Source organism: Neomonachus schauinslandi, chromosome 6, assembly GCF_002201575.2.
Source record: "Neomonachus schauinslandi chromosome 6, ASM220157v2, whole genome shotgun sequence".
Lineage (NCBI taxonomy): Eukaryota > Metazoa > Chordata > Mammalia > Carnivora > Phocidae > Neomonachus > Neomonachus schauinslandi.
In genome coordinates, this window is record NC_058408.1 from 51495494 (window position 1) to 51522188 (window position 26695).

The 26695-nt window shown below is 49.2% G+C and overlaps 1 protein-coding gene across 1 annotated transcript in view; it reads right to left on the reverse strand.

Moving 5' to 3' along the window:
• Window positions 1-8024: 8024 nt before the first annotated feature.
• The window catches only part of TNN (tenascin N), a 46126-nt gene continuing 27455 nt past the window's right edge, over window positions 8025-26695 (reverse strand). Inside the window, exons 12-18 of the mRNA XM_044916400.1 lie at window positions 24551-24681; window positions 23363-23495; window positions 22778-22929; window positions 17128-17224; window positions 15983-16150; window positions 10498-10661; window positions 8025-8165 (exon numbers count right to left, since the gene is read on the reverse strand). Of these exons, the coding sequence (XP_044772335.1) occupies window positions 8025-8165; window positions 10498-10661; window positions 15983-16150; window positions 17128-17224; window positions 22778-22929; window positions 23363-23495; window positions 24551-24681 (986 nt within the window). The remainder of the gene's footprint in view (window positions 8166-10497; window positions 10662-15982; window positions 16151-17127; window positions 17225-22777; window positions 22930-23362; window positions 23496-24550; window positions 24682-26695) is intronic.

Genomic DNA, 26695 nt, shown 5'->3' on the forward strand with positions numbered 1-26695 from the left:
TACCTCCGGGCAGGAAACACCCAGAAACTCACTTCTCTGTTGCTTAGGACTCAGGAGACCCAGATGCTGAGCGAGGCTTGTGTTTTCTCCTCCCCAGCCTCCCCTGACAACCTCCACCAGGGTCTCTCCAACACTGCCCGGGGTGCCCTGGGCCCTCCAACTTCTGTTTAATACCTGGATCCGTGCGAGGGGCCCAAGGCCATCATCAGAGCCATTCCCTGTTCTCCCCACCATCCTCGTCTTTCTCTCCCATGTTTTCTTCTCTTATTCCTGTTCTTCCAGCACCGCCATCCCAGGTCTGGCCCTTTCTTTATTCCTCTTCACTTTTACTCCTTCTCCCCAGCCTCTGCCCCAGAACTGCCACCGGCAGCCAGGGGTGCCTCGGGACCGGAGCCTGCTTGGCCCATCTTGGAGAGTTTAAGCTAATGGAGGCAAAAAGATAGATAAAGAACAGGTTTCCTAAACCAGCACAGGCTTGGGGAGGAGCCCCCAGGCCGAGATCAGAACGGCTCCTGCCAAACTCGGCCACCACCATCAGAGGAGGCCTTCCTCCCTCTGCTCAATGTATTTGCTTCTTTATTTCTTGAGGGAAAGGAAGGGGGAGGGGAAAATGTAGAAAAAGGGCAGTCACCTTTTGAAAAGAGTATAAATGGTCCAAGCTGTATAGTATTTGTCAGTATTTTTTTTTCTAGAAAATTCAAACACGTGCAAAAGAAAAATTTATTTAAAGAAAAGACTTTGAAAATAAAAGGCCATGCCTGGTTTCCTTACCTGTTGTCATCAGTTACTTTCTTGACATCCAATATTGCCCTCTCCCAGACATCACTCAGAAATGACAAAGGCAGCGACTCCCACTAGGACACAAAAGACCCAGCTGTCCTGCGGCTCTGCCTTTCCCCTGACAGAGTTATAGCTCAAAGGACCAAGACCAGGCTCTCGCATCCCTGCCTGCAGAGCAGACACCTCAGAGACCAGGCACCTGAGAGGCGCCAGCTGCAGGAAAAACACTGATTGATGCTCTCTGGTGACTCTTAGCGTTCCCTTCAATGAGGTCAATCAAGGTCTTCTTAAAGGAGAAAGAGAAAAATAGCAAAAACCAAGTAAAAAACAGACCTCTAAGTTAAATCCAGTGTTGGGAAAGGGGGAGATCCAAAGTCTCTATAGTAGCTGCTGGGGAGATAGATACATACATGGTTAGATGCACAGATAGATACATACATAGATACCTACGTTCATAGTTAGAGACATAGGTACTTAGATACCTAGATAGCCAGCCAGACAGGAAGACACACATATGTATGTATAAATGCCCATCTTTTTTTCAAGGGGACCACACCTTTGCACTGGTTGTGAAATGGGATGATGTCGATGCTCCAAAGTCCTCCCTTGATGATGCTAAGCCAGCCATTAAGCAGAAGCCCTCTAGAGCAGTGCTGTCCAATAGAAGTAGAGAAGATGGAAATGTTCTCTGTCTACACTGTCCAATATGGTACCATTTGCTACATGTAGCTATTTAAATTAATTAAAATTAAATAAAATTAAAGGTCCAGTAGCTGAGTTGTACCAGCCATAGTTCAGGTGCCTGACAGCTATGCGTGCCTAGCAGCTACTAGATGTTGGTGGGGACAAGGGTGGCAGAGTAGTCAAACAGGCTGACAAAACTCTGCGTTCATTACATTTCAGTTAAGGCTTAGGGAGACAGATCTACGGCACCGGCGCCCCCTATGTCCTCTTTTCCCCAAGGCAGGCTGACATTCCTGTAGTTTTAGTTGATTCCTAGGCTCCCTTCCCCATTGCCACACACTCCCCAACAGCCCAAGGAGACAGTCTTTATTCAGCTCTCTGTTCTTTCCTCCAGGACTTCCAAAACTTTCCAGGATAGAGCAGAGACTGTTGCCCAGAAACTACAGGTAGGGAACAGCTGCAGCATACCTGAGAGGATGCCAGGGCTAAACGCCACCAGCCCCACCTGCCCAGGCTCAGCCTTGCCCGCAGTGCTGAGCATATGGATCTGGACAATGCTTTGAGCGCTCTCAACTCACCAGAACTCTCTGTGCTGGCCCCTTGCCCTTTGATTTTAGCATTTTTCCCAAATTCAAAGTCACAGGATTACAGGACTAGGAAAAAAAAAGAGTTCCTTCAATACAGCTGTCTGTCCCCATCATGGGGACAAATACCTGTGATCCTCCATTCGGGAATGGTCATGCATGCATGTATCTAACTCCCTCTTTGAGATTACTTATTCCATTACCAGTTTTGGCTCTTTACTAGATGCCAGCGACACAGAGTGGTCCTGGAGGGGCTCACAGCCTGGCTGGGGGTGGGGAGAGGCAGACAAGCTAATCGATCATTACAGCTCAATGTGGTCACTGCTTCCACATTGGGCTAGGACTCAGGACTAAGGGTGTCCTGATTCTGATGCTAAGTCCACCTCCCACTGGCTATGGAATTTAGGCCATGACTTAATCTCTGTAAAGATTAACCTGTATAGGAGAGTGAACGATAGTCCCTCTCTCACAGGGACAGAGCAATAAATAAGATAAAGCATATAAAGCGTTCAGCATAGAGCCTCTGCAAACGTTAGTTGTTGTAATTAAGGGTAGAAGGAAGATAATGAGAGAGTTGTATCCTTGAAGCCAAAGGAGAAGAAACTTTCAAGAAGAAAGCAAGTCCATAGAGTCAGATGATGCAGACAGATCAAATGAGATAGGGGATGAAAATAATGTGCATTTTCTATTCCTCTTGGCGTGATATGTTCCATAATTTCACCACACACTGCACAGCCTATAATATTACCGATACTGCCAATTTGCAGTATGTGATGGGTAGGGTACCTACTCACCCCTGCCTCAGCCCCTCCTGCGCACAACCAAACCACCCTGTGTGACAGTGCCCCCTGGTGGCCAGATCAAGAAAGACTTATAGTCAACATCTTTACACTTCCTATGGTGTTTCCCTTAGAGCATCAGTCCAGCTAGATGGTTGGGCTTTGAACTAAATGTGCTAAAGACTCACTGGGTTTTATGTGATGTTCACGAATCCTTCAGGGTCAAGATTGCGATGCTCACCTGACAGATGAGGGATTTTCATGACCTTAAGTTGAGGGATTTTCATAACCTTAAGTCTTAATTGTCATTACATATTTTTGGTGAAGTATTTCATGGTTTACATCACGGCCTCCAAGAAAGCTTCCCTAACCACACAAGTCTTCCAGATCACAGCAAAATCAGACTATGCAGCACTGTGTGTGTTCCTGTCTTCCCGCTCTCCCCTCGCATCCCATCCTCATTAGAATTCTAGTAGCTTTTGTGAAGCCTGAAGAGTAACTATCTTACCACCTTATTTCCAATAACTAGAATGGAGTTAAGTACATACCATACCCTAAATAATGTATTGATTAGGGGGAAAAAAGAAAAGAAAAGGGATGACTGGAGTGTTTCTTACATGTGCAGATTCCCCGTCCCTCTGCCCTTCGGATAGATCTACTAAGTCTAGGGTGGGTCCGGACCAGCTGCTCTTCTAACAAGCACTCTAGGTAATTGCCAGTGGTCCCTGAACCACACCTTGAGAAATATTATCTACTCAGAAAACAACAACAACAAAAATTCTGTGGTCAAATAAGTTTGCAAGATACTATATAACATGACTTCCCCTCTCTACCCCATGAGATCTGCAGTCGTGCCTCACCTTAAAGGTTCTAACAGGTACTATAGTAAAGAAACTAGTGTAACTCCCCTTAACTCAGACTTTCCCCAAGCTTCTTTGGCCATGAAACCTTTTTTTGGCAGATCTGGAGGGGCAAGTGTCCCAAGGAACACCATTTGGGAAACGCTGCCATGGGGGGTTCATGTACAGCTCAATTCATATCATCCCCAAGGAATCCCAGTCTGATTCGTTCTCACTCTGCCTTTATCTTTCTTCCATCTGTGAGCTGTAACAATCCCACTGGTGGCTATCCATAGCACACACACCCTAGAGCTGGCTAGAGATACACCGCTGTCAAGGAGAAAGAAGAAGAGGAAAAAGAAGAAAGAAAATCCAAATGCTTTGATTGAAGTTATAAGCACTAGAGGCCCAAGCCCTCTTACCACCTATTACCTAAGAGTGTTCTCAGGATCTCATTTGATTCTTGCAGGGAGTACATCAGGGACTGGGGCCATTCCCATTTTATAAATGAAGAATATGAGGCCCAGAGAAGGTGAGCAACTCACCCAGACCTGGAATGGAAACCAAAGTCTCCAGGATCCTATCCTGGTGCCCTTTCCACACGCCAGGCATTCGTGATCCGGGCTCATCTGCTGACCTGGGCTCCTCAAAGACTGTTAGCTTGCAGCACCTCCTTTGAGTCAGAACCTTTCGAATACACCAAAGGGCTCTGCCCATAAGACTTCAGAGTACTCAGATGACTCCTTCAGATGTTCTATAGCAAGCCTCACCCACCTCCTTATCCTTGTCTAATTAGACCTAATTTTCTTCACTTGCCCAGATAAAGAACCATTTCCACTCCATCTTGTTTCCTTCCTTTATTTAAATTACGATACTGCAATACCGTCATTTTCTATTTCTGTCATTATACATGCACTGCAATTTATGGGCATCAGAGAATAAACAGGCATTTATGAGCTAACCTGGGAACCTAACTTCTTTATATAACATTGGAAGTGGAATTCTACCCATTCCCCATTCCCACCCCCCACCCCCCAGCAGAAACAATCAACTAACAGAAGGACTTCGGGAAGTGGATTCATTTACACATTAGGAGCTGCCTAAAATCTCTTCTGGGGGTGCCCCCTTCACCTTTCATCATGCCAGTGGACCCATCGGCTGTCTCAGCACCAGCCCGGGAGACCAAGTGGGGGCGGTTAGAGTCCTGGTTTCACTAGGCAATCTCTTCAATGTATTTCCCAGGTTCCTGTTTTGTGCATTAGTCCAGCAGCAACACTACCTGCACCACCACCAAGCATGGGCTGGATGCTGAGCCATCCCTACTAAGCTGATTCTCCACGCCCTTACTCAGGAAGGGAGAAAAGTGAGGGCCCCCAGAACTCCCCTTCATAGAGGATTGGAAAAGTGGCCCTGAAAGGAGATGCTCCCAATGGGACAACACTGCCATCTCCTGGCCTGTCTGGGTACAGCATGTCTACTCCGTGGGGTCTGCTGGCCCAGACCATATTGATCTGCACTCTTTATTGACAGAAACTCCTTCCTGATCCTCTTCACCGCCCCCGGAATGATTTGGAAATTTTGTTAGCAGAGGACCTCCTCCAGCAAACGACTATGTTTTGCCCAGAGCTTTTCATTACTTAAACTTGTTTTTCTTCCTGCCCTGCTGTAGGTCCGTTTGCATGTCTCCCCCGCCACGTATTCTCTTTTCCCACATCACACCTGCTGCTTGTCCTTCCTGACATCTCCTTGCTCACAATCCCTTGAGTCATTCTTACTCTTTCTCCCTGGCTCATTCAGCATGTTCCGGCTTTAATGATCCTTGAATCCCTGAGAATTCTAAGTTGAAAAGCAGAGCTTGTGATGTCATGTGACAAACATAAACTCTGGGACCGTATTCCCAGAGGAAGCTGCTGTCAGGAACAACCAGCTTTAAAGTGTGCCATGAAAGGACCCTTCCCTTTACTACCCAGCCCCCCCAATTCCTGCTGATCCTTCCTCCTAAATATCTCCTTAATCTGTGCCCTCTCCCCTTTCCCACCATTTCTGCCACAGACCCAGGAGCTGTGGTCTACTGCAATAGCCCTTAACCTGTCTGGGTATCTCCACCCTCTCCCCAAAACTCCCCTCAGCAGCTCCCCACCATTCTCTAGCCTGCCACCAGACGGAGATTTCCAAAATGCAAGCCTGATGGCCAGCGTTACTGCAAGATTCAAACACCTGTGAGCGTCCTCTGCTGCCCAACTCGTCCATCCTGGCAGAGGTCCTCAGGGCTGGTTGCATGCTGGCTTTGAAAAGCTCCAAGGCACAGGACTCAGCTGAGACCCCTTGAGGCAGAGTCCCTGGAGGTGAAGCAGATTCCATATACCTACAGCTGAGCTGATTCGGATGCACCGTGCAAGCCCAGAACGGTCCCTGCCCATCTCTCTGTCATGGCTCCCCACCAAGCACTCCTCATCCCACCAATAAACCACGTTCCTCCCTCACCCACGCCACACTCCGGCCTTTCCCATCTTTGCTGCCACGTGCCCTTTCCCCGAGGTGCCCTCCCTCCCTGACAGACTCAGACTCTTCCTTCTGGACCTAGTGCTGACCATCACGTCCATGACGCTTGCCCACAGTGTCAGTCCACACCCCGGTTGATTCTTTCCCCGACGTGCTACCTGCTGTCACAGTTTGTGCCCACAGCTGTCCGTCCGCACTGCATCCAAGGCCGCTCAAGGGCAGGGCCTGTGCTCTGTCCATGACTGCTTGGCTAGCATCTTGCATGGAACAGAAAATGGCTCAGAACCTTCAGCAATTGCTTGTGATGCTTCTGTCCTTGCCTCTGCCCTCCTGCCTGGCTCACAGCCCATCCCTTCTGTGACACCTGTTGTTCTCTTTGGTCTGTCCTCACAGGGAGGGACTGCCCCCACAGCTTCAAACCCCCAATGGCTCATAATCTGACTCCCAGGAAAGTGGCCCTCTGAAAAGCAGGTTCGTCCAGACACCCATCCCCGGGGCCTACACTCAGCTACCGGGGTGGGGGTTGCCAGAGCTGGTCCCCTTACAGTGAGGTCTGGCACAGACATTTAGGGCTGGAATGTTCTCCTCAGTCAGATAAATACCCTTTAAAAATGAGCTTCTCTCCTGGTTCCAAACCCCATTGTTCGCCGTCTCCCAAGTGTGAGACCCCAGGCCGACCAAATTCCATTACAATGCACAAACTGTACCTTCGAGTGCACTTAGGTTAAATTCAGAATTCAAGTGCACTCATGTGAGTTCAATAACACAAGGCACGTTTTTTTTTTTTTTTAAATCAGGTGGTTTATTATTTTTCTTTCTTGAATAGGAATTTAAGTTACTTTAATAATGATCACAGACTTCACTACAGAAAAACCTTCCAGAGTCACAGGAAAATAAGCCCCAGGGATCCGACTGGCCAAGTGCCCATTCAAACAGTACACCTCCATCTCGGAGCAGCTTCAGGAAACCTAAGGGTCCGACCATGTGGGGGGCCAGGGAAGGGAGGGGGGCTGAGGACTGGAGGGCATGAACGGGAGTCACAGAAGAGTCTTTGGGAGGAATCAATCATCAACACAGTCAAATTATTTAAAGTTGAAATGAGTGAGAATTTATTCACAACATATGCAGATCTATGCAAGTGAATATGCAGATGGGTGGGAAGGGGGCCCTCGAGAAGAGCAGTTTAACACAGAAGCTTGGTTTCAGCATGATGGACACTGGTCCTAACTTAGCTAGACGGTAATCCATCTCGGTCCCTCATGGTTCTTCCTTTGTTCTTCCTCCTAACACTAGCATTTTTTAAACGGGGAAAGATTTATAGCTTTTTTTCTCAAAACCCAGTGGTTATGGGAGATAACAAGCATCAGACTTTAGCCCCTTGGCCATCAAAGTGAACCCTTCCTTGGTGCTTCTTTCTAAGGAAAAGATTTCTAGTAGCAGAGCTTTATATATATATATATATATACCAATTTCCAGAGATTTCCAATTGGTGAAGTGCTAAATGATTCTTTTTTCCTCCCCTCCCCCCCGCCCAATCCTGTATATTTGTTACTGAAGACAGACTGAAAAACCTTGCAGTCAGGAGTCGTCTTTCTCATATTCTACCATTGGTTGATTTTCGGGACCCCAGTATATAGATGGGCAAAAACGCAGGTAACCAAGGGAAATAACCTGTATGGTCTGAAGCTTGGTCACGTGCTTTGTCCTGAAGGTTATCCAGCCATCTCAGAAACCAGAGGCCAGGAGCATCCCCCAAACTTCCATGAACCAGTCACCACCACCCACCCTGCCCCAAGCCTACACAGCCCCAACTCTGGGCCGGTCTTGTCTCGTGTGATGACTGCTCCGATAGGCCATCAGAACGTTCTTGAATTTTCTCCTAGTGTCCGCTTCTTTCTGTCCAGGACATGCTCCCCACTGTAGCCATGAGGGCGGATTTTCAACTCCACATAAGGAATGGAGAATTCATGTCCTTTCCACGGCTCCCAGTTCACCCCCTACCAAAAAAAAGCCAGCATCAAGAAGAGGCAACTTGGGAGGAAGGAGTGGTGGGTTATGGTACAAAGGAATGCTTCTTTGCCAGGAAAACCACTCCCTCTCTGCTTAGGGGAGAGAAAAAGTGAGACCAGCGGTGACCCGGGTCCTTATGATAAGGGAAGTAGGGCCGAAGCTAGAAACATGCGCCCTCTGCTGGGCAGCTGAGGTTTGACAGGCTGGTGACTTGGAAGACACCCCCCCCCCCCATCCCCATCCCAGTGGTTGGAAGGATGGGGTGTGAGCCCAGGGCAACAGGGGAGACCACAGCAGCAGCAAAGCTAACACAGGGTCAACCTGGCCAGCAACACACACATTATCCTTGCCTCGCTCTTTTCCTTTCCGAAAAATTAAAGGCAAAAATAAACATATTAATTGGTCAATCGTGTAAAATCATTTTCAATTTAGACTGTTTAGATACTAGCTCTGGGGTAACGAATAGCCTGCTGAAAACTAAATTTCATTTTATGTCTTTTGACTGGTGAGCGCAATAATATTTAATTCACTTAATAACCTTGCAACCTGCAATAAAGAGCCCAAGTGACCAATTTTATATATTTTAATTTGTGAGGTAAATAATAAACAAGAAGCTAAATGCCTTGCAGACTGTGAAAAGCACATTAACCAGATGAATGTCTTTTATTAGCAAATATGGGGATGGTTTAGGGCATGCTGGCTGCTCATTTCAAATATTTGATCTCTGATCACAGGCTTCCCTGCGTCAGCCCACATACTGCCACCATGATTCATGGACCCACCCTCCTTGGCCTCCCTGGGGGGAAATTTCTTCTTCCCTTTGAAACATCACATAAGGACTGGGAGTCCCCGCTGCCTGGTCAGGGCCAAAGTAATCAAACTGTACCCGGACTTGAGATGTGCTAATATTTCTGATACTATCAGTGATGAGGTGAGTTCTGGGGAGCGGTGGCTTCCTGAAGGCTAGAATAGACCCAGGATGGGAAATCAGAAACCCAAGATGGGGAGGAGCTGGTGGAGGGGATGGATTCATGATGAGCAGGAATAAAGATGCCACGTTCAAGGAGCTGTGTGGGAGCAGCCAGGAGATGCCCCACAGCTGGCAAGGAGTCAAGATGATGCCCACAGGTCAGAGAGGTTTGAGAAATCATCGGTAGCAAAGTTTCAGAGCAAGGAAGGGGAGAGGAGCCATCGAGAACTCTCAGCCCTGTGTGTACCTCCTGAAATAGCGCTTAGCATAACACTCTGGGTAGACCCTGAGCGGCTTTGGAGAAAGTGGATCCAAAGGTGGGTCTGATCAAAGGCAGAAAAGACTTTGTTTTCCTGGTGATCAAAGGCTTTGAGAGAAATAGCTCTGGTTTCATTGGGAGATCAACTAGAAGGAATTATGAAGTGTCTGTTATGAATGGAATGTTTGCACACCGTCCCCAATGTATATGTTGAAACCCTAACCCCCAGTGTGATAGCAGCTGGGGGTGGGACCTTGGGGAGGTAATTAGGGTTAGTGAGATCATAAGGGTGGGTCCCCCAAGATGGGATTAGTGCCTTTTTTTTAAAGATTTTATTTAATTTGTTTATTAATTAATTATTTATTTATTCATTGAGAGAGAGGGAGAATGAGCAGGAGGAAGAGCAGAGGGAGAGGGAGAAGCTCAAGCAGACTCCGTGCTGAGTGCACAGAGCCCGACACGGGGTTCAATCTCACGACCCGGAGATTATGACCTGAGCTGAAACCAAGAGTTGGACACACAACTAACTGAGCCACCCAGGCGCCCCGGGATCAGTACCATTATAAGAAAAGGAAAAGAGACCAGAGCTCTCTCTCTCTCTCCACTACATGAGGACACAGTGAAAAGGCCGCCATCCACAAAACAGAAAGAGAGCTTCCACCAGGAACTGAATCTGCTGATAACTTGATCCTGGACCTCCTAGCCTCCAGAACTATGAGAAATAAATGTGTGTTGTTCAAGTCAGCCAATCTATGGTATTTCGTTACTAAGACAGTGTCCATATGTGAACCAATAAACGGAGATGGTGCATAATCCATGTTATCTGTCTCTATCCAGCAGTGGACAGCCTGAGTTCCCACCCACCTAAGCTAAGTAAGTGTGTAGTCCTGGTGGGAATGCAGGCGGGGGGGAATGGGGCTGCAGCAGATGGGCAGGGAAGACCTTGACCTCAAGGCCATAGAACCTGGAGAAGAAGCCCTCCTGTCCTGACTGGAGGCATCAGAAGGAGAGGGGTAGCCAAACCAGCTTGGAGAGTGTCCCCTGAAAGCTTTGAGCAGACGTGGGACAGAAAAGTTCACCTGTCACGTACCTCACTGTGTTTGGTCTCCCCGTATCTGCCATTGGGGTTGGCCAAGTGGCAGTTCTTGTACCACCAGCCACCATGATGGGTCAGGGCACAGTTGCTAAGAGCAATATCATTGTCTCTGTCAAAAGTTGTGAACTTCCATCCATTGTGGTAAGTAAGAGCATCCCCTGCGGGAGAGGAAAGATGAGAGGTGAGTGTCTAAGTTTTGCCACTGAGATGGTGATTGTGCTCTGGACTCAGCAGGACAATCTTTGGGCATGAAAATGCCAAGGATCCAGCCAGTTACGTCACAGGGAATCACTCGTCTCTCAAAACGGCCAAGATGAGAACATGATACAGATGAACAGATTCTCCTTCCTGGCCTGTCACCCAAACTTCGGGCCTGTCTCTCCAATAGCCTGAAAAGCTTTGACAGCATTCTCACTTTGAGGCCTTGCAGTCATGTGAAGTAACCAAATATCCAAAACCAAACCCATCGGCTCTCCTCACAGTACCTGACCGCCCCTCACACGAGGTAACCCCTTGCCCATCTTCCCTGTCTTTGCTCAATCATCCTCCCAGCCACCCCGCCTGGAACCCCGAGACACATCTGACAAACCCGTTGTACCCCTTTATGGAGCCCTTCCTCCTGCAGATCACTCACAGATGCCCTCACCCCAGCCTATGCTCCTCTCTGCACCTGTCTCAACACAACAGCCCTCCCGGCCTTCCCTGAAGCACACGCACCCACTTTCACGCTCTCAGACTCAATGTCCTCCTTCCCAGCACCTGGAGGGAGCTGGTCCTCCTTGCTTGGCTCTGCAGGCCTAGAGCTTGGCTGTAGCCTTCGCACAATCTCTGAGCCCACTGTCCCCCCAGGCACACGCTGCTTGTGCAGTGGACGGGTCTGCCCCCATGCTTCTGCTCCCGGAGTCTCTCTGCCCGCCTCGGTTCCTAACCGTTCCTCAAAGGCCAGCTGGGCCCCAGTCCTGAGGAAGCACCAGTCTCCTTAATAATCCTCGCACACACACTCCTCGCACACACACTTGAGTTTCCTGAGCCTTCCTGGCACATAGGTACGGTTTGAGCTTCATGACATCCTGTCTGGAAATCCACTCACATCATTTGACCTGTATCTCTCCTATTTCCCCACCATCCTTGTCATCTTTTTATCAGTTTATTTCTTAATTCACTCATAAGAGGCGATAATCCCAAGCTAAATCAAGTCATGTTCCTACAATAACACTTAGTTTTCTTCGGATCTCTGAGCTACCGACTCTCTTCACCCTGGGTACCCTCCTCTGACTCCCTCATGATAGCCTACGAGGTGGGGCGGGCAGCTCTCAGTCCCAGGAGGAAACGGACTCACAAAGGTTAGACTCTGGGGACTTGTCAATGCCCCACTGGCCACAAACAGCAGGGCCAGGGGACTCAAACCTCAGGCCTCAGATTCCAAGTCCAGGGCTCTTCCCTCTGGTGGCTTCCCCCTTTCCACAGGTGAGTTATGCTAACAAGAGCAAGCCAGCTCTGGTTCTACAAGTGTGGTCCCTGGACCAGCAGCAGCAGCAGCAGCTGAGAACTTGTGAGGAATGCACATTCTCGGGCCCCACCCCGGATCTACAGAAGCAGAAACCCCCAAGGTAGTACCCACCTGCAATCTGTGTTTTCACAAGTCCTTGGGATGACAAGCCCCTGAGGTGCAAGCTGAAGTCGGAGAACTGTAGTCTGCAACTTCATTTATTCAGGAAACCTCAGACCCCGCTCCCCCTGCCCACCAGGGCCCAGCACTAGGCTAGGCTCTGGGAATACAGACAGAGGGGGCCCCTGCTCTCAAGGACTTCGCTGGGGGTGGTATGGAAAGAGCTATGGAAAGAGTTAACATGTTGCGAAAAGAGAAGGTCCCAGATTGTCCCTCTGACCTGGCAGCTCAAACAATGGGTCCTGCCCCGCCTTACCCAGCAAATGGGGGGGAGGCAGGGCAGCAGGTGGGGGGAGGCAAGGCAGCCACTCCTGCTGAGACAGCCGACGGGCTCCGCCCCCATTCGTTTCCTCCAGTAGAGGAAAGGCATACAGTGGCTCTCACAGGCATCTCCTCTCCCCTTCGGCTTTCTGGCAGTTAACTACAGTTTAAAATAACACGCCATGGCCCCCTGGTGACCCTTCTAATGAGCACAGTTTACCTAACTTGCATCTAAAGTTCCCAGAGCTGTTTTCTAAGAGTATGTGCAAAGGCTCTTTCTTTAACGATTTGTCTGTGGTTCTCTAACCTTGGGCGCTGGGATCACGAGAAGCGAAGCAGGTTCCGGGCTAAGTGTGGCAGTTTATTCCACAGACGGATTTTCTTGCTTCCAGAAACTGAAGGCGTGCTGACGTTCAGAGCACAGACAGTGGGTGTACCCATGAATCAAAAAATCACTTTTCTTTGGTTGTCAGGCCCCCAGCCAACTCGGCATTCTGATTTATTAAGCTTATCTCCCTAAGTAAGATAGAGTAGAAAAGCCGGTGGTGGTCAGACCCTCTCTCTTTTCTCAGGGTTGTAGGAGAAAACCCTGGATGAGAAATGAGCACCCCTAACTTCTGGTATAACGGCTTTGGGTGGGCAACTGGCTCTCCTCGGCTGGTGGGTTGGAGGGGTTGGCGGCAGGCCCAGGAAAGCCCAGGGTGGGGCCACTGAGCTGCTCATCTCCTATTTCATCTACCACTACTCCACCATCACCTCCTGAGGCAGGAAGGCAGGCCCAGGTGGCTGAGCCACCTCAGACCCGAGGGAGCCATCCACATCATATCCCCCAGGAGTCACAAAGGACCATGTGTCTGGACCGTGAACCCTGGGACCAGGAACGGGCCAATGGAGGAGTGATGTGCGCCATTTGGGGCTTTCCCTCTTGTCCATGGACCCAACAATTTTTTTCCCCTTCCTTTTAAGCACCAGTATTTAAAAATCCATTTCAAAGCGAGAAAGGCACTTTTGCGTAGAGCAGTCCTTCGCTGTGGATATTTGGCCTCCCTGGCCCCAGCCCACCAAACGCTGGTGGAGTTCCTCAGTTGCGCTTCCAAGTGTCCCCAGGGTGTGGATCCGGCCCTGGTTGGGCGTCACTGAGTCTCCTGGAGGTGGGCCTTGAAACCAGCTGTAAATGGTCGGTTAGCCCATAGAAGCCACTCTGCACCACTCCAAATAGCTGTTTATGTTTTCATGATAACTTCTCAAGAGATGAATAGCGTCTTGAAGGTAGAGCTCATTTGATGTCCTCCCTGCCCCACTCCAAGATTCAGAATCAGAAACTAAATTTACCCAGCACTGCCTTGCTGGGGTTTCTTCGTGAGGAACCAGAAGCTTCCTAAATTGCAAAACCCTCCTGGGGACCAATCAGCATATATAAGGAAAGCTAAAATGCCACGAAGCCCACCATGCAATGTCAGAGTTTCCCAGTAGGAACGCCGGCACATATGGGGAGACCAGATCGCTGGCTAGATGTGGTGTGATCTGAAGGTCTCCCGAGGCTTCCTATGAAAAAACACATGCTCCACTGACCAGCACTGCGGGCCTGAACAACCTCAGAATGGGAATTATCCCCTAATCACGGTTAAAATGCAAATAGAGCCCCTGGGAGGAGAATCCCATTAATTAGTGAATACATTGACTTCTTTTCACTCATTTTCCCATTAGCATCAGTTCATTTCCCGGTTATTTTAAGACTGGCCTCAGAGGGCGCCTGGGTGGCTCAGTTGGTTAAGCGACTGCCTTCGGCTCAGGTCATGATCCTGGAGTCCCGGGATCGAGTCCCGCATCGGGCTCCCTGCTCGGCAGGGAGTCTGCTTCTCCCTCTGACCCTCCTCCCTCTCCTGCTCTCTGTCTCTCATTCTCTCTGTCTCAAATAAATAAATAAAATCTTTAAAAAAAATAAAAAAAAAAGACTGGCCTCAGAACAGGTACATGCGCACGAGAGGAGAGAGGAGGATGGGTGGCCCTAGCAGGTCCCCCGCCAGCAGGCCGGGAGGTCCCTGGGCTTCAGGGAGAGAGGCAGGACATTGTCTCTTGTCCGCATGTCACGAAGCTCACGTCTTCACTGACCCCAATGCAAGCTATGTGGGTCTCAGGGACTATCCTTTACGATATAGAACATCTGTAAGACTGCACAGAAAGCTCTTGCTAGCAACATCATGTGTGAAACTCACCTACCCTGCCGGGCTCCATGCTAAGCACTGTGAAACGAGCAAATGCAAAATTCATGTAATTTTTTTTAAAACAATTAAATTATAAGACCTACAAGAAACTGCCTTAGCAGTTGGCCACTTCGGATCATGGCCCCAGACACTAAGAGGCATCTGTTCATAGTCCTCTGCCATTAGGGGGTCCTAGAGTGGCCTCAGGCTTCATGAGCCCACCCCACTTTCCTTGCCTCTGCTCAGTCCTTGCTCACCGTGGACTCCCCCAGGCCTGGGGACCCCTTCCTTGTTTCCCATCTGAGGCTCACCCTTGCAGACCCAGCTCCAGCCCACTGCCCTGCGGGGAGCTTCCTTCAACAGCCTCGGGCCTCAATGTCGCCACCTTCTCACACCCTATAGCTCTTCATTCTCCTCACCCCTTATGTGGCTCTTTGCAAAAGTCACTCTCTATTATGACTTATCTGCTTACATGGCAGACAAGGGGAGAGACCACGGCCCATACAGTCAGCGGATCCGGCTGGTAACACATTCCTGCATAGTTACCCCCAAGTCAAAAACATGCAGAATCAAACAACACACTTACTTGTTAGGGTTTAAAAACTATAAATCCAGGCGTAAGATATGATATTAAAACAGTAACTACCCCGTCCGTCTGAAACAGAATATCCAATGGTATAATCCCAGTGTTTCAGTCACGTTGCTTGGTTTTGTTCTCTTCCTTCACAACTGAACACACCGTCAACCGGCTTGAGTGCACTGAGCCGCTAATCGAGGTTAGATATTCTCTGCTTTCAGCTGAACGGCTCATCTCTGGGTCCTCACACTCTGCACAGAGTTAATGAGACCTACACTGCTTGTTGTTTGAATCAGAACTTTCATTTTTCCCTTTACTTATGGCAAAGCGCTGTGAAATATTTAAATAATCACACGCACACACACACACACTCCTGGGCAAGGCCTGCAGCCACGTGGCTGGAGCCCAGCGACAGGTGGGCAGGCACCATGAATCACTCCGGATGCAGGCTCCTTGGCTGATGCACAACAGCCGGAACCAGGGAAGCGTAAGAAGAGCGTTTTTACGGGTGGGGGGTGGGGATCAACGCATAACGTACAGAAGTTCCAACTTGAAGACTGTCAAGGGCTGCTTTCACACTTCTGGTGGGCCCCCGCCCCCTGCAGGGAGCAGGGCCTGGACCATCAGTGAGGACAGGTCCCCTCCACGGAGCAACAGGCCATCCCCCGCCCCCCTCACCCCCAGTCCGCGGCACGCGGCAGTCCGATCCGCAGACACACAGGGAGCCAGAGACCCCAGCCGGGAGGAAATGTGTTCTCATTCTCCTACCTGCTGTGCCTCTGTATTTCCCAACCGTGAGCCTGTACCGCTCCTTGCTGGAGGCCACCTGGAAGGAATCATACACAGCATAGGCAGATTCGTTCGCAGTCTGCAGGTCCACTCTCACCTCGTAGCGGGTAGGGGTGCCAGCAGTGAGATTGTGTAGCTTGTCAAGTCCTGAAATAAGGAAGGGAATTCCAATAACTGGTCGACTGGTGTGTGCAGGCACACGCCACTAGCATCTGCGATTTCCAGCACCGGAAGTCACCGTGGCCTTTGCCTCCTCTGCTAATGGGGGCTCTCCTCACACTGTCTCTGTTGGGGGGGTGCCCGTTTTCTCATCCTATTATTTCTTTGGCACGGCCATGTTTATGAGTGTGGAAACCGTGTCCTCTGGGAAGGGGCCATGCGGGCAATGGGGCAGTGAACCTGCCCTCGACTCCTTCTGTCCAAAGCGGAAGCCCCTCCCCCTCTCACCCCCATATCTCGCCAAGGAGAAGAGGACATCAGCCACCACTCCGAGGTCTCTGAAGGAATTCTGCACCGTGCGCAGACCACAACCATCATCCACTCTATCAGACAATGAGTCTCCAGATTATGCTTTTTTAATTCTTCGTTTCCCTGCGCGCAGACCACAACCATCATCCACCCTATCAGACAATGAGTCTCCAGATTATGCTTTTTTAATTCTTCGTTTCCCTATGGATGCTTTTGGCTATTTCACTTTTCATGAATATCTGCTCCCAATTAGAACAGAAGGAAAAGGAAAACACTATCCCCATGATGGCTGGCATTACTAGAAAAGCTGCAAAGGGATTCTGGACATGACCTCCTAGGAAGAGCCCTGAACCCCAATGGGTCAACTACTTTTCTAAGACGTGCCAGCTCCAGGTGGATCCTGTGGGGCACACATACAGCATGAAGACCCCCTGTGATGGGCCCACCCTGTCACAAGCCCAGCACATGGCCCCCATGAGAACCTTCCCAGCAACATGGCCCCACCAACACCCTGGTGGGCTGGCTCCTCAGAGTGTCCTGTCCCTGCCACTGGGACGTCTTCCTGAATGTGGGGAGCCTTCTCAAGCTGCCCAGGCAGCCTCTGAGGATGAAACAGCCCCTCTCCCACAGCCCTCCTGGAATCTCAGAGATCATACCAAGCCAGAACTCCTTCATGGGATCCCCAAAGCCTTCCACGTAGGTCCGCCAGCGCTTGAAGAAGTCCAGCTGCCCAGTGTTGCGTCTCTGGAAGACCTGCAGAGGAGATGGACCTTTCACTCTGACACACTTGAACAGACATGACTGAGTGAAAGAGCACAGTAGCCTGGACTGGGGGCTGCTCTGAGGTTAGACAGAAGCAGAGAGAAGGTCAAACTGACCAATGTGGTGACAGACTGAAAGTGGGACTGAAAGAGAGGGCGAGGTCGGGAGTGATTCTTGTGATTTGGGTTTGCGGCGCTGGATGGCTGTTCACTCAGCTCTTCACTGAGACGGGGGCTCTGAGAGAAGACAGGGGCTGACGGTGTGAGCTCACCTGGGACAAGGGAAGTGCGAGTCACTCCTGAGGTCCCCTGGCCAATGAAGATGCCATAGCAGCAGCTGAGCATAAGGGCTAGGGTTCTGAAGAGAGATCTGGGCCAGACTTGCAAAGGTAAGGGTGTGTCTGAGACGATGCTCAGTGTTCACCCATTTCAGTCTCCTGTCCCCAGGAACACAGGCAGGAATGCTTCTTTTTCGGGCTCCCTGGCAGTTAAGCTGGAGCCAAAGGGCTGTAAGTGGGAGTGCAGGAGGGCCGGGGGGCTCTCTCTCTCCATGCTTTGTCTTCCACTGCCCTGTGCCTCGGGGCCTCGGTGAAGGCCACGTGTCCACAGGGCACAGCCACGAGTTGGAATCAGCCCGAATCCCTGAGTCACCACTGAGAAGTGATGCCAAACCCACAGAAGGCTTTGCACACATGAGAAGAGACTGTTCATGTCTTCAGTCATTTTGGGGTTTGGTGTTGGCGTGTTACCATCGCGTAGCCCACTGCATCCTAAGGAATGTAGAAAGCCACTGGGACACAGAGAGTAAAGCGAAGCCACTGGAGAGGATGAGACCACCTGGGAAGAGAGTGGGAACTAAAAAGAGAAAATGGCCTAGAATCAAGACTCAGGGACCTGCACTATACAACAGCCAGGTGCAGAAGGATGTGCTCATGAAGGAGAAAGAGGAGGACCTGGGCATGTAGGAGGACAACCAGGAAAAGACCATAAAGAGAAAGGTGTGGCCAATAGCGTCAAAGACAGGTCAGCATCAAGGAACACAAGGTGTAAGGAATGTGTCCATAGAATTTAGTGACACGGAAGTCACAAGTGACTCCAGCAAAGGCTGCGTTGGAGAGAGACGGGGGCAGAAGCCAACATGGAATGGCCTGAAGAGTGAGTGAGAAGTGAGAAAACCGACACAGACTTGGGTACCACTATTTCATGAAAGTATGCGCTGCTTCCTTTTCAAAAGCTCCTCTATTTGGGGAAGGAAGGCAGTGCCAGTAAGAGTAAATTGGATTCTTTCACATGAAGTAAACCTGAAGAGCACCTACAAGCTAAACACACCTGTGTATACTACTGGAATGGATAGTAATGGCTGTCATTCCCCATGACCTTGAAAGCCACACTAAACACCGTCCTGGCTAATCACAGAAATGACTCTGGGGTTCTGGAAGGCTGGGATGGCATCTTTGTCTCTACTTTCCTTGGTACTCGTTCAATGCAGAAGGCCCACCACAAAACCCCATCTCCCTCCTTTCTACCATGCTTCACAGCAGGTGCCTTGAAGTAAAACACGTTATCTCAAATTTGGTAAGGTAAACCTCCCAATATTTGTGCGTTCTTTCTATTTTTTCTGGGAAGAGATAGGGAGGGAGGGGAGAACAGGTTGCCTGCAACAGTGCTGAGAGCCTCACGTGGGAGCTCACATGTCACTCCTTTTGAAGCACCAACCCACCTTTGCTGGCTCAGGAAGCCCTGGACTGGGGCATCGATCTACAGTGGGTGGGGAGAGCCTGGGGCTCTAAGGCTGACCGGGGCCACTTGCCTGGCCAATGGCTGGTGAGCCAGTCATCTCTGTTACTGAGCCTCTGTCAGCTGCGTGACACATGGGGTTAGAAGCAGGAAGGAAGCGTCCATCTCAGAGGTGCTAGGAGAACTCAAGGAGAGGGTAAGTGTAAAAATGTTCTCCAAAGTTACCGAGCTGCCAAGCAGAACTGAGGGAATGACCGGGCAAATCATTCCATACTGCATTAACATTGTGGTTTCTTTCCCCTTTGTCCTTCATTTCAGAGACTCTCACTCCTCTCTTGGCTTCCTTCATTTCTTCGTTGGCTTATCCACTCATGTAACCACTGTTAACTGAGCAGCGTGTTCAGTGCCGGCTACAGGGCAAGGACTTACGATGCCATTTTACAGACGGGAAAGTTCAAGTAATCGCTTGATTAGCCAGATTAAATCATAGTCCGCTGATTATCTAGTAGCAGATGCAAGGATAAAACACAGATCTCTTCACCTTTTCATCAGAAAGTTTGAAAATACCAGTTTCACTGAGTTTATTTTCCAAAACCCATTTCTTTAGATTCTAGGGTTAACTGTTCATTTCCTAGCATACTGCCCATTCCGGTCCCTTCCCCGGGACTCTTCCTGTGCCGCAGACAGTGGGATCCCAGGGCAGACGCCATACCAGTGTTCCTCATACATCAAGTCCAATTACATTCGCACTAACATAATTAGTTACGGTACAAGGTCAGCCTCAAATCTGATCCTGTCCTCCTGGGACAGGCGCATTACAAAGGCATTCTCCAATCAATGAACAGAGTGCCCAAGCATGGTAGGGGTTTGTCCACCTGATTTTTTTTTTAAAGATTTATTTATTTATTTTGGAGAGAGTGCACAAGCAGGGTGAGGGGCAGAGGGAGAGGGAGAAGCGACTCCCCGCTGAGCACAGAGCCTGACATGAGGCTCGATCCCAGGACCCCCAGATCATGACCTGAGCTGAAACCAAGAGTCTGAAGCTTAACTGAATGAGCCACCCAGGTGCCCCTCCCTGATTTTTTTTTAAATGCTTCAGCTCAGCTAGGAAAACTCTGAACAATGGTTCTGATGCTCTCTGCATCACTACTGAGACCCAGCTCCACACTTACTAGCTGTGTCCTTGGGCAAGTTAGTTAACCTTGACAAGCCTTGCTTTTCTAAACTATGAGATCAAGAGGTTAATAGCCCATTTGTCATGCTCTTAAATCCAGGCTTTAGCAAGATCATTAATCATGATAAATCATAAAAGTGTGAAGGCCAGAGACTGGCACATTCACATATAATAAGTTATTATTATATCTCAATAAATGTTAGTTTGCATTTTATTATGTCAGATTCCAAATGAACTGACCCACCGTGACCATCTGTACCTCTCGATCAGGGAGCCTGATTTGACTACCTCGGAATCTAACCCATTCCCATTCTATGGGGTGAAAACACCTTATAATGAATTGTTTGGGGTAACAGAAGCCCCTTAGCAGGTCCGTCTGAAGGAGGGCAGAGTTCTACACTCCAGAGCTGTCACTGCACTCTAGAACTTACTCAGTGGTCTGACTGATTCCCTGGGGAGAAAAAAATGAAAATGTCATTTAAATGCCTGTGGAAAGAACTTCTAATGCAGTCCTTAAGGCTTGCAAGATGGAAAACAAAGATGGAAATGCTTGAGGCACAGAAGTGTTCCCGTCTGGTCCTCAATCCAGCCTGCCTCCTGTGAGACCAATTACCTCAGGGTAGGGTTTTCCTGGCCTCTTAATCACATTGGGCTCCTGCCACCCCATGGAGAAAAATTTCCTTAAGAGGATTTTGAAAGCTCCATTTAAAAGAGCAATGTACTGGGGCGCCTGGGTGACTCAGTCAAGTGTCTGACTCTTGGTTTCAGCTCAGGTCATGATCTCAGGGTTGTGAGACTGAGCCCCTCTCGTGGGACTCAGTGCTCAGCGGGGTGTCTGCTTAAGATTCTCCCCCTCTGCCCCTCCCCCCACTCATGTGCTCTCTCTCTCTCTCTCTCTCTCTCTCTTTAAATAAATAAAATCTTTTTAGAAAATAAAAGAGTAGTGTACTAAGGTCATCTCTCAGTGACAAAAGATTCTCGAGCCCAAAACCATGGAAACTGTCAGTAAAAGATCTGGTGTAGAAGTTTTCAGGACTCAGATGTTTTGGGGACTGTGGTAGCTTTGAGGAGACCCCTATAGAATCTCAGTTTCTGTATTACCTTCAGGAGTTTGGGTCAGAAAACAAGACTTGGGAGGGGGTGAGGGGCTGGTGTTGGTTAGAATGCAGAGTGATTCGATTATTTCTGGAACTGACCTCGGCATCCTGGTAAGTAAGGGTCATCTGCATGAGCAGACTGTAGAAGGCAAGCTCCTTGAGGGCAGGGATTTGGGTCTGTTTGGTTCACGGCTGGTTCTTGAATATATAAAACAGTGCTTGACACATAGTAGGCAATCAATAAATACTTGTGGAAAAAATCGGGGGTATTCCCAGGAAGACAGACTGGCAGGTATCTTTCTAGAGGTTGCCCTGGACAAATGTCTCCTTCCCCAGGGAAGGCTGGTTTTCAAAAAGGCCACAGGAGACAATACAAACATTCTGCCAGTGGTCAATTATGGGCACAAGGCAGGAAACTGACTTCGAGCCTGCAGAGACTGAACGCTTACAACGGTGCTGATGAAAAGCAGCAGGTATAGCCCTGTGGGTCTGCTCAGGTGCAAGACCCTCCCACGTTCCATTCTGTTTGGTTATTTGTATAAATCAATCAGGAATTTCCCTCCACCCATCCAATCCGGTTACTGCCTTTCAGCCACCAGATGCAGCTGTGCGGATAATAAGTTTTCTTCACTGCTGCTTCTCTGATGGGATCATTTTATCCGCGGCTGCTCAAGTGTCTTTGCTTTCGTGTAAATGAATGTAGTTTGAGCACGAGGGGCTCATGATTTCTGCTCGCGACAGTGAGCTGCGGATGCACAGCAGTAAGGTCTTACGCTGGTTTGGGGTGGTGAGAGCCTCTATCTGTTCAGGAGTGGGAAGGAAGGGCGGGGGGCGGGGGCATCAGATGGCAACCCTCAAAGGCAGCTCATCATGTAACTGGATCAGGCCACAGCAATCAAAGCAGGTGCCACAGGCTGTAAGCAGACAATGGCCCAAGGGAATAAAACCTCCACATGGAAGCGGGGCCATCGGCACATTGCCAAGTTTCCCTCTTTCAGGCTTCAGCCCTTCAAACCAAAGTTTTGCTTCTGATCCTCAGAGCAGGATGAAGAAGCTGGACAAAGGACTTCAGCTCAGAGGCCCGAGGCCCAAAGACGTCATGCGTTTCCATCTTGGATGGCCAGAGAAGACCCACAGGGGAAACCAACGATCTGCAAGGCGGGGGTCCTGCAATCTGGTCCCACCTTTTGTCATTACCTCTTGTAACGTGCCAAGGCACTTCTCCCTCGTGGGCCTCAATTTACCTATCTATAAAAGCGAAAGAATAACCTCTGTCACTTACTTGAAAGCTTCTGTGGGAGAGTCATGTTTATGACAGGGCTTGGAAGAGAAGAAAATGGAGGTGATGCATACACAGAGGGCATTATTAGATGCTGATTAACCCACAGCCTCCACAAATCATTAACCTTCGTTCCACGAAGCCTGCTCTATCCCAGGTGTGAAGTACTTCCAGCGAGGGTGGGGTGGGGGTGGGGCTAGGGCTGGGGCTGGGATCTCTCTGAAAACAAGTACGAGCCACCAAGGCTCCTAGACTCACAATCCAGCCGCCTCCGTCGGTGTTCATGTCACAGTACACCTGCAGGGGCAGGCTGCTGTCACCGTGCAGGTAGATGGTGTACAGACCACTGGCGACATTGCTGTTCTGCTGAACTTGACTGCAGTCCGAAGGGTGTGGAAAACGCACACCAACTAGGAGTCAAGCAGAGAGATGATGTCGTGAGGAGAAGGGCAAGGAAGAAGGAGGGGGGCTATTTAAGATAATTTATTTTGTTTTGAAACTATTTCATAACCTCCTACTATGTTGCTTCTTCCAACTCTTCACTAAGATCTTATTTTTCTCATGCACCTGCTCTCATCAAACCCTTCAAATGTACTAGAAATAAGGTCAAGTTCACATCACCTCCTGCCCTAAGTCCCACAAAATAACATTCTGTTCTGCTCCCCTCTTTAGTCTTTCTACCACGAGATGGATTTCATCTGAACCTATAACCGTATTTCAATTGCCCCATTTCCAGAGAAATCCATCACTCTGTCCACTCGCTCCTCCTCGGACACCTCTTCTGAGCTCTCCGACGCTTGTCCTCTACCATGTTCTCGTTCAGCGTGCAGGAGTCCACATTACCTGTGGAAAGGGTGGTAGATACATTCCTGCTCTGGCGATCACCCTTAAAGGCGACCAAGGAGACAGGGTAGGTGATGCCCTGCTCAAGGCCTCGCAACTCAAGCCTCTCATCCCCTCTTCCAAGCTGTACCTCCTACCAAACAAAGGAGACAAGAGACAGGAGACAGTCAGTCTGTGTGTCATCCCCCCATGCCTGAGGTGTCAACAGCATTCCCTGGTGCTAGTGACAGGAGTTCTCTGAGAAGACAATGTCTGGTTTCTTTGAGGGCTTGGTGGCCCCCAGAGTCCCGGTGGGTCCGAGCAGCTTCCCTGGAGGGTGGTGCCATGGAGACTCAGCCCTGCTGGGAGCCCTCGCAGAGAGCCAGCACCAGGTCCTGCCCCTGGGGGAACACCCTCCAGGTATCCTGGCCAACTTGGCCTCTAGACGTATGCCAGGACACCAACTACAGCCACTGAGGCTGGCGACACTGGGCTGACAAGCTAATAAGGGGGGAAAAAGTGACCACTGATATCTGTGAGGCAGAGCCATAGTTGGCCTTTCAATACTTCCTTCTGAACCGATCTTATTTCCTCTATAAATGGAGGGCTAACTTCCCTTGAAGGGCTATCGTAAGCAATCATTGAGATCATGAATAAATCAAAGTGCCCTCCCTTTTCCCCTTCCTCCCTCTTTCTTGCCAAGAAGAAAGAAGAATTTTCCATCATAACAAGTTACCAAATTTGTTGGTCCTCAGATTCCAGGTGGGAGGTATAACTCTTGAAGTCAGGGTTAATCGATTCATTCAATAAATATTTACTGAGCGCCCCTTGTGTGCCAGGTTCTAAGCACTTTAGATACAGTGATAGTAACACAGACAAAAAGTCCCTGTCCTCATGGGGCTAGCATGAATTGGGAAAGACAAACAATAAACACAATAACATGGGACAGATGTGTGGCCAGTGAATACACAGTGGTCAGCTAGGAACAGACATACAAGTGAGTCTTATGAAATGAGGCCACATGTAGGATGATGTCGACAAATAACCTTGCGTAGCACTTTCCTTACCACAGCAGATGATCACTAAGGATCAACTCGTTTCTCAGCAGGTCACCGTCATACCAGCAATCAAGCTGGTGGGCCCAAGTCAGGTGCTTCACATGGAGGCGGGGCATGGGCACCAAGAGAACAAACAAGAAGTTTCCAATACCTTAACAGTGCCATCTGGGAACTGGTAGGTGAGAATGTAGCCATCAATCTGAGCAGAGGGGGCTGTCCAGGTCAACACTCCTCCGGACTGGGTGACAGCAGATGGACGAAGGTTTCTGGGAGGGTCGATGTCTGTATATAAAGTCAAGTAATTATGATTACTAAGTATTATTGCAACCGGGGCAAGATAATTTTTGACGTGTTAACATATTTCTTCCTACTTCTCCCATTTCTTTTCCTCCCTTCCAGCAAGTAGCAGTCTCTGCTCTTCCTTGACACCAGCTCCTTATGACCTCTGTTTCCAAAAGCACCCACCTACTGAGGACAAGGGGACTAAAGAAGTTGGGGGTTGAGTGGGTGGCAGACAGAGTGAATCTGTGCTCCCACACCCACCCCCCCCAGAGATTCTCCAAGAGTGGTGGGTATAAGCAATCTAGATTAGCAGACGGGTTCTCAGGGATGGCAGGGCTCCCAAGGTGGCATGGGATGCTGAGACAGTGCAGATCTGAGAAGGCCCTATGTGCAGAAACCAGGGGCTCAGCAAACACCTACCTGGAAAGATGACCGAACCCCTGGATGCCCATCTTCCCCTGCCCGGCAACTGGGAAATTAACCAAGACATCACATACAGCCCGGGAGAGGGAGCGTGACCCTAAATTTACTGAGATTCTGACCAACAAGCAGAATGTGATAAACATTAAGTTGGCATAGAAATATAAAGTTCTATCTCTTACATCACGAAATATGTGGCCTTAGATGCTTACCCTGTACAGAAAGCCTGGGAAAGCAGGGGGGTGCTTGTGTGAAGGAGAGAAAGAAAGAAAGGGAAGAAGAGGTGGAGGGAAAGCAGAGCATTTCCTCTGACTCTGAACACGGGGCTGTGTACGTGCACACGGGAGACCAGGGAAACTCAATCTCAGCAAAAATTCCAGTCAACACCAAATTAATTGGTCAGATGGCTCATTTTTTTTAAACCAAATAAGATATTGAATGAAAATTTCCATTTTGAAAAATCATCACAGAAGATGATTTTAATTTAGAGGTTCCCAAAAAAGATGTCTCCAGGCTATTTTCTCCCCAGTAGCATTTCAGCTGAGAACAGAATCGCGATATTTTAATAAAAATCAGGCAGCTGTTGTTTTGAATTAGGATGTTTTGACAAATTTTGAGTTTTGGTAATATCAGCTTGGTCTGACTCTCTAAAGTGTAACATCTGGTATGGATTTTATTCTTTCCATCCACTGCAAAACTGAATTTCGGGCTTTCAGAAATTAAAGCAAAAACCTTAACTATTTAAATATCTTAAGCTGGTCTCTGCTACTTCTCTGCCCACCAATCCCCTGGTTACAGGCTTGAGAGGTCTGTCTTGGTTACTGCCACATTTCTGTGAAGCAAAAAGGTGGTAATACAGTTGTCTCTAAAAATGGCAAGAGTGAAGCAAAGAGAAGATAATGAAGGAACAGAGGAAGAAAGGAACAAGGGAGACAGAGAGAGGGAGGGAAAGAGGGACTGGTTGTCTCTGGAGAAACTCACTGGGCATTACGGAGTTTTTCTTTCTATATACTTTTGTTTAGTCTGAAAATTTTTACTGTAAGTATACTTTACTTTTTTTATTTAAAAACCCCACTCGGCAGGAAGCCTGCTTCTCCCTCTCCCGCTCCCCCTGCTTGTGATCCCTCTCTCGCTGTGTCTCTCTCCATCAAGTAAATAAATAAAATCTTTAAAAAAGATAAAAAATAAAAACCCCTGCTATTTGTAACTGATAAAGAAATTCAAGGCACCTCTAAGTCCAGGGGCCACACACGGTGTACTGGCCACAGAGGGGACGGCCAGGCCTTGCCCAGACTGTCCACAGAGGCTCAAGGACGTCAGAGAACCCAGTGGCCTTCCCAGGTCCCAGTGAGGGAGATGGAGACAGAAGGGCTTCCTTGCCTCTCTCTTCTCCGAACTGGAGCTGAGGCCAAGCAGGTTCGAACACCCAGGCGGAGAGCCTGGGAGCTGAGCAGGGTGGACAGTGAGGGAGGCTACGTTTGCACAAGCACCTGGGAGAGCCCACGGGTTTACTATAACACTGTCTCCTCTACACTCTTCCTAAGCAGAGCAGTCATGCCTGCATAGTACCTCAGAAAGGGAAAGAGGGAACCCC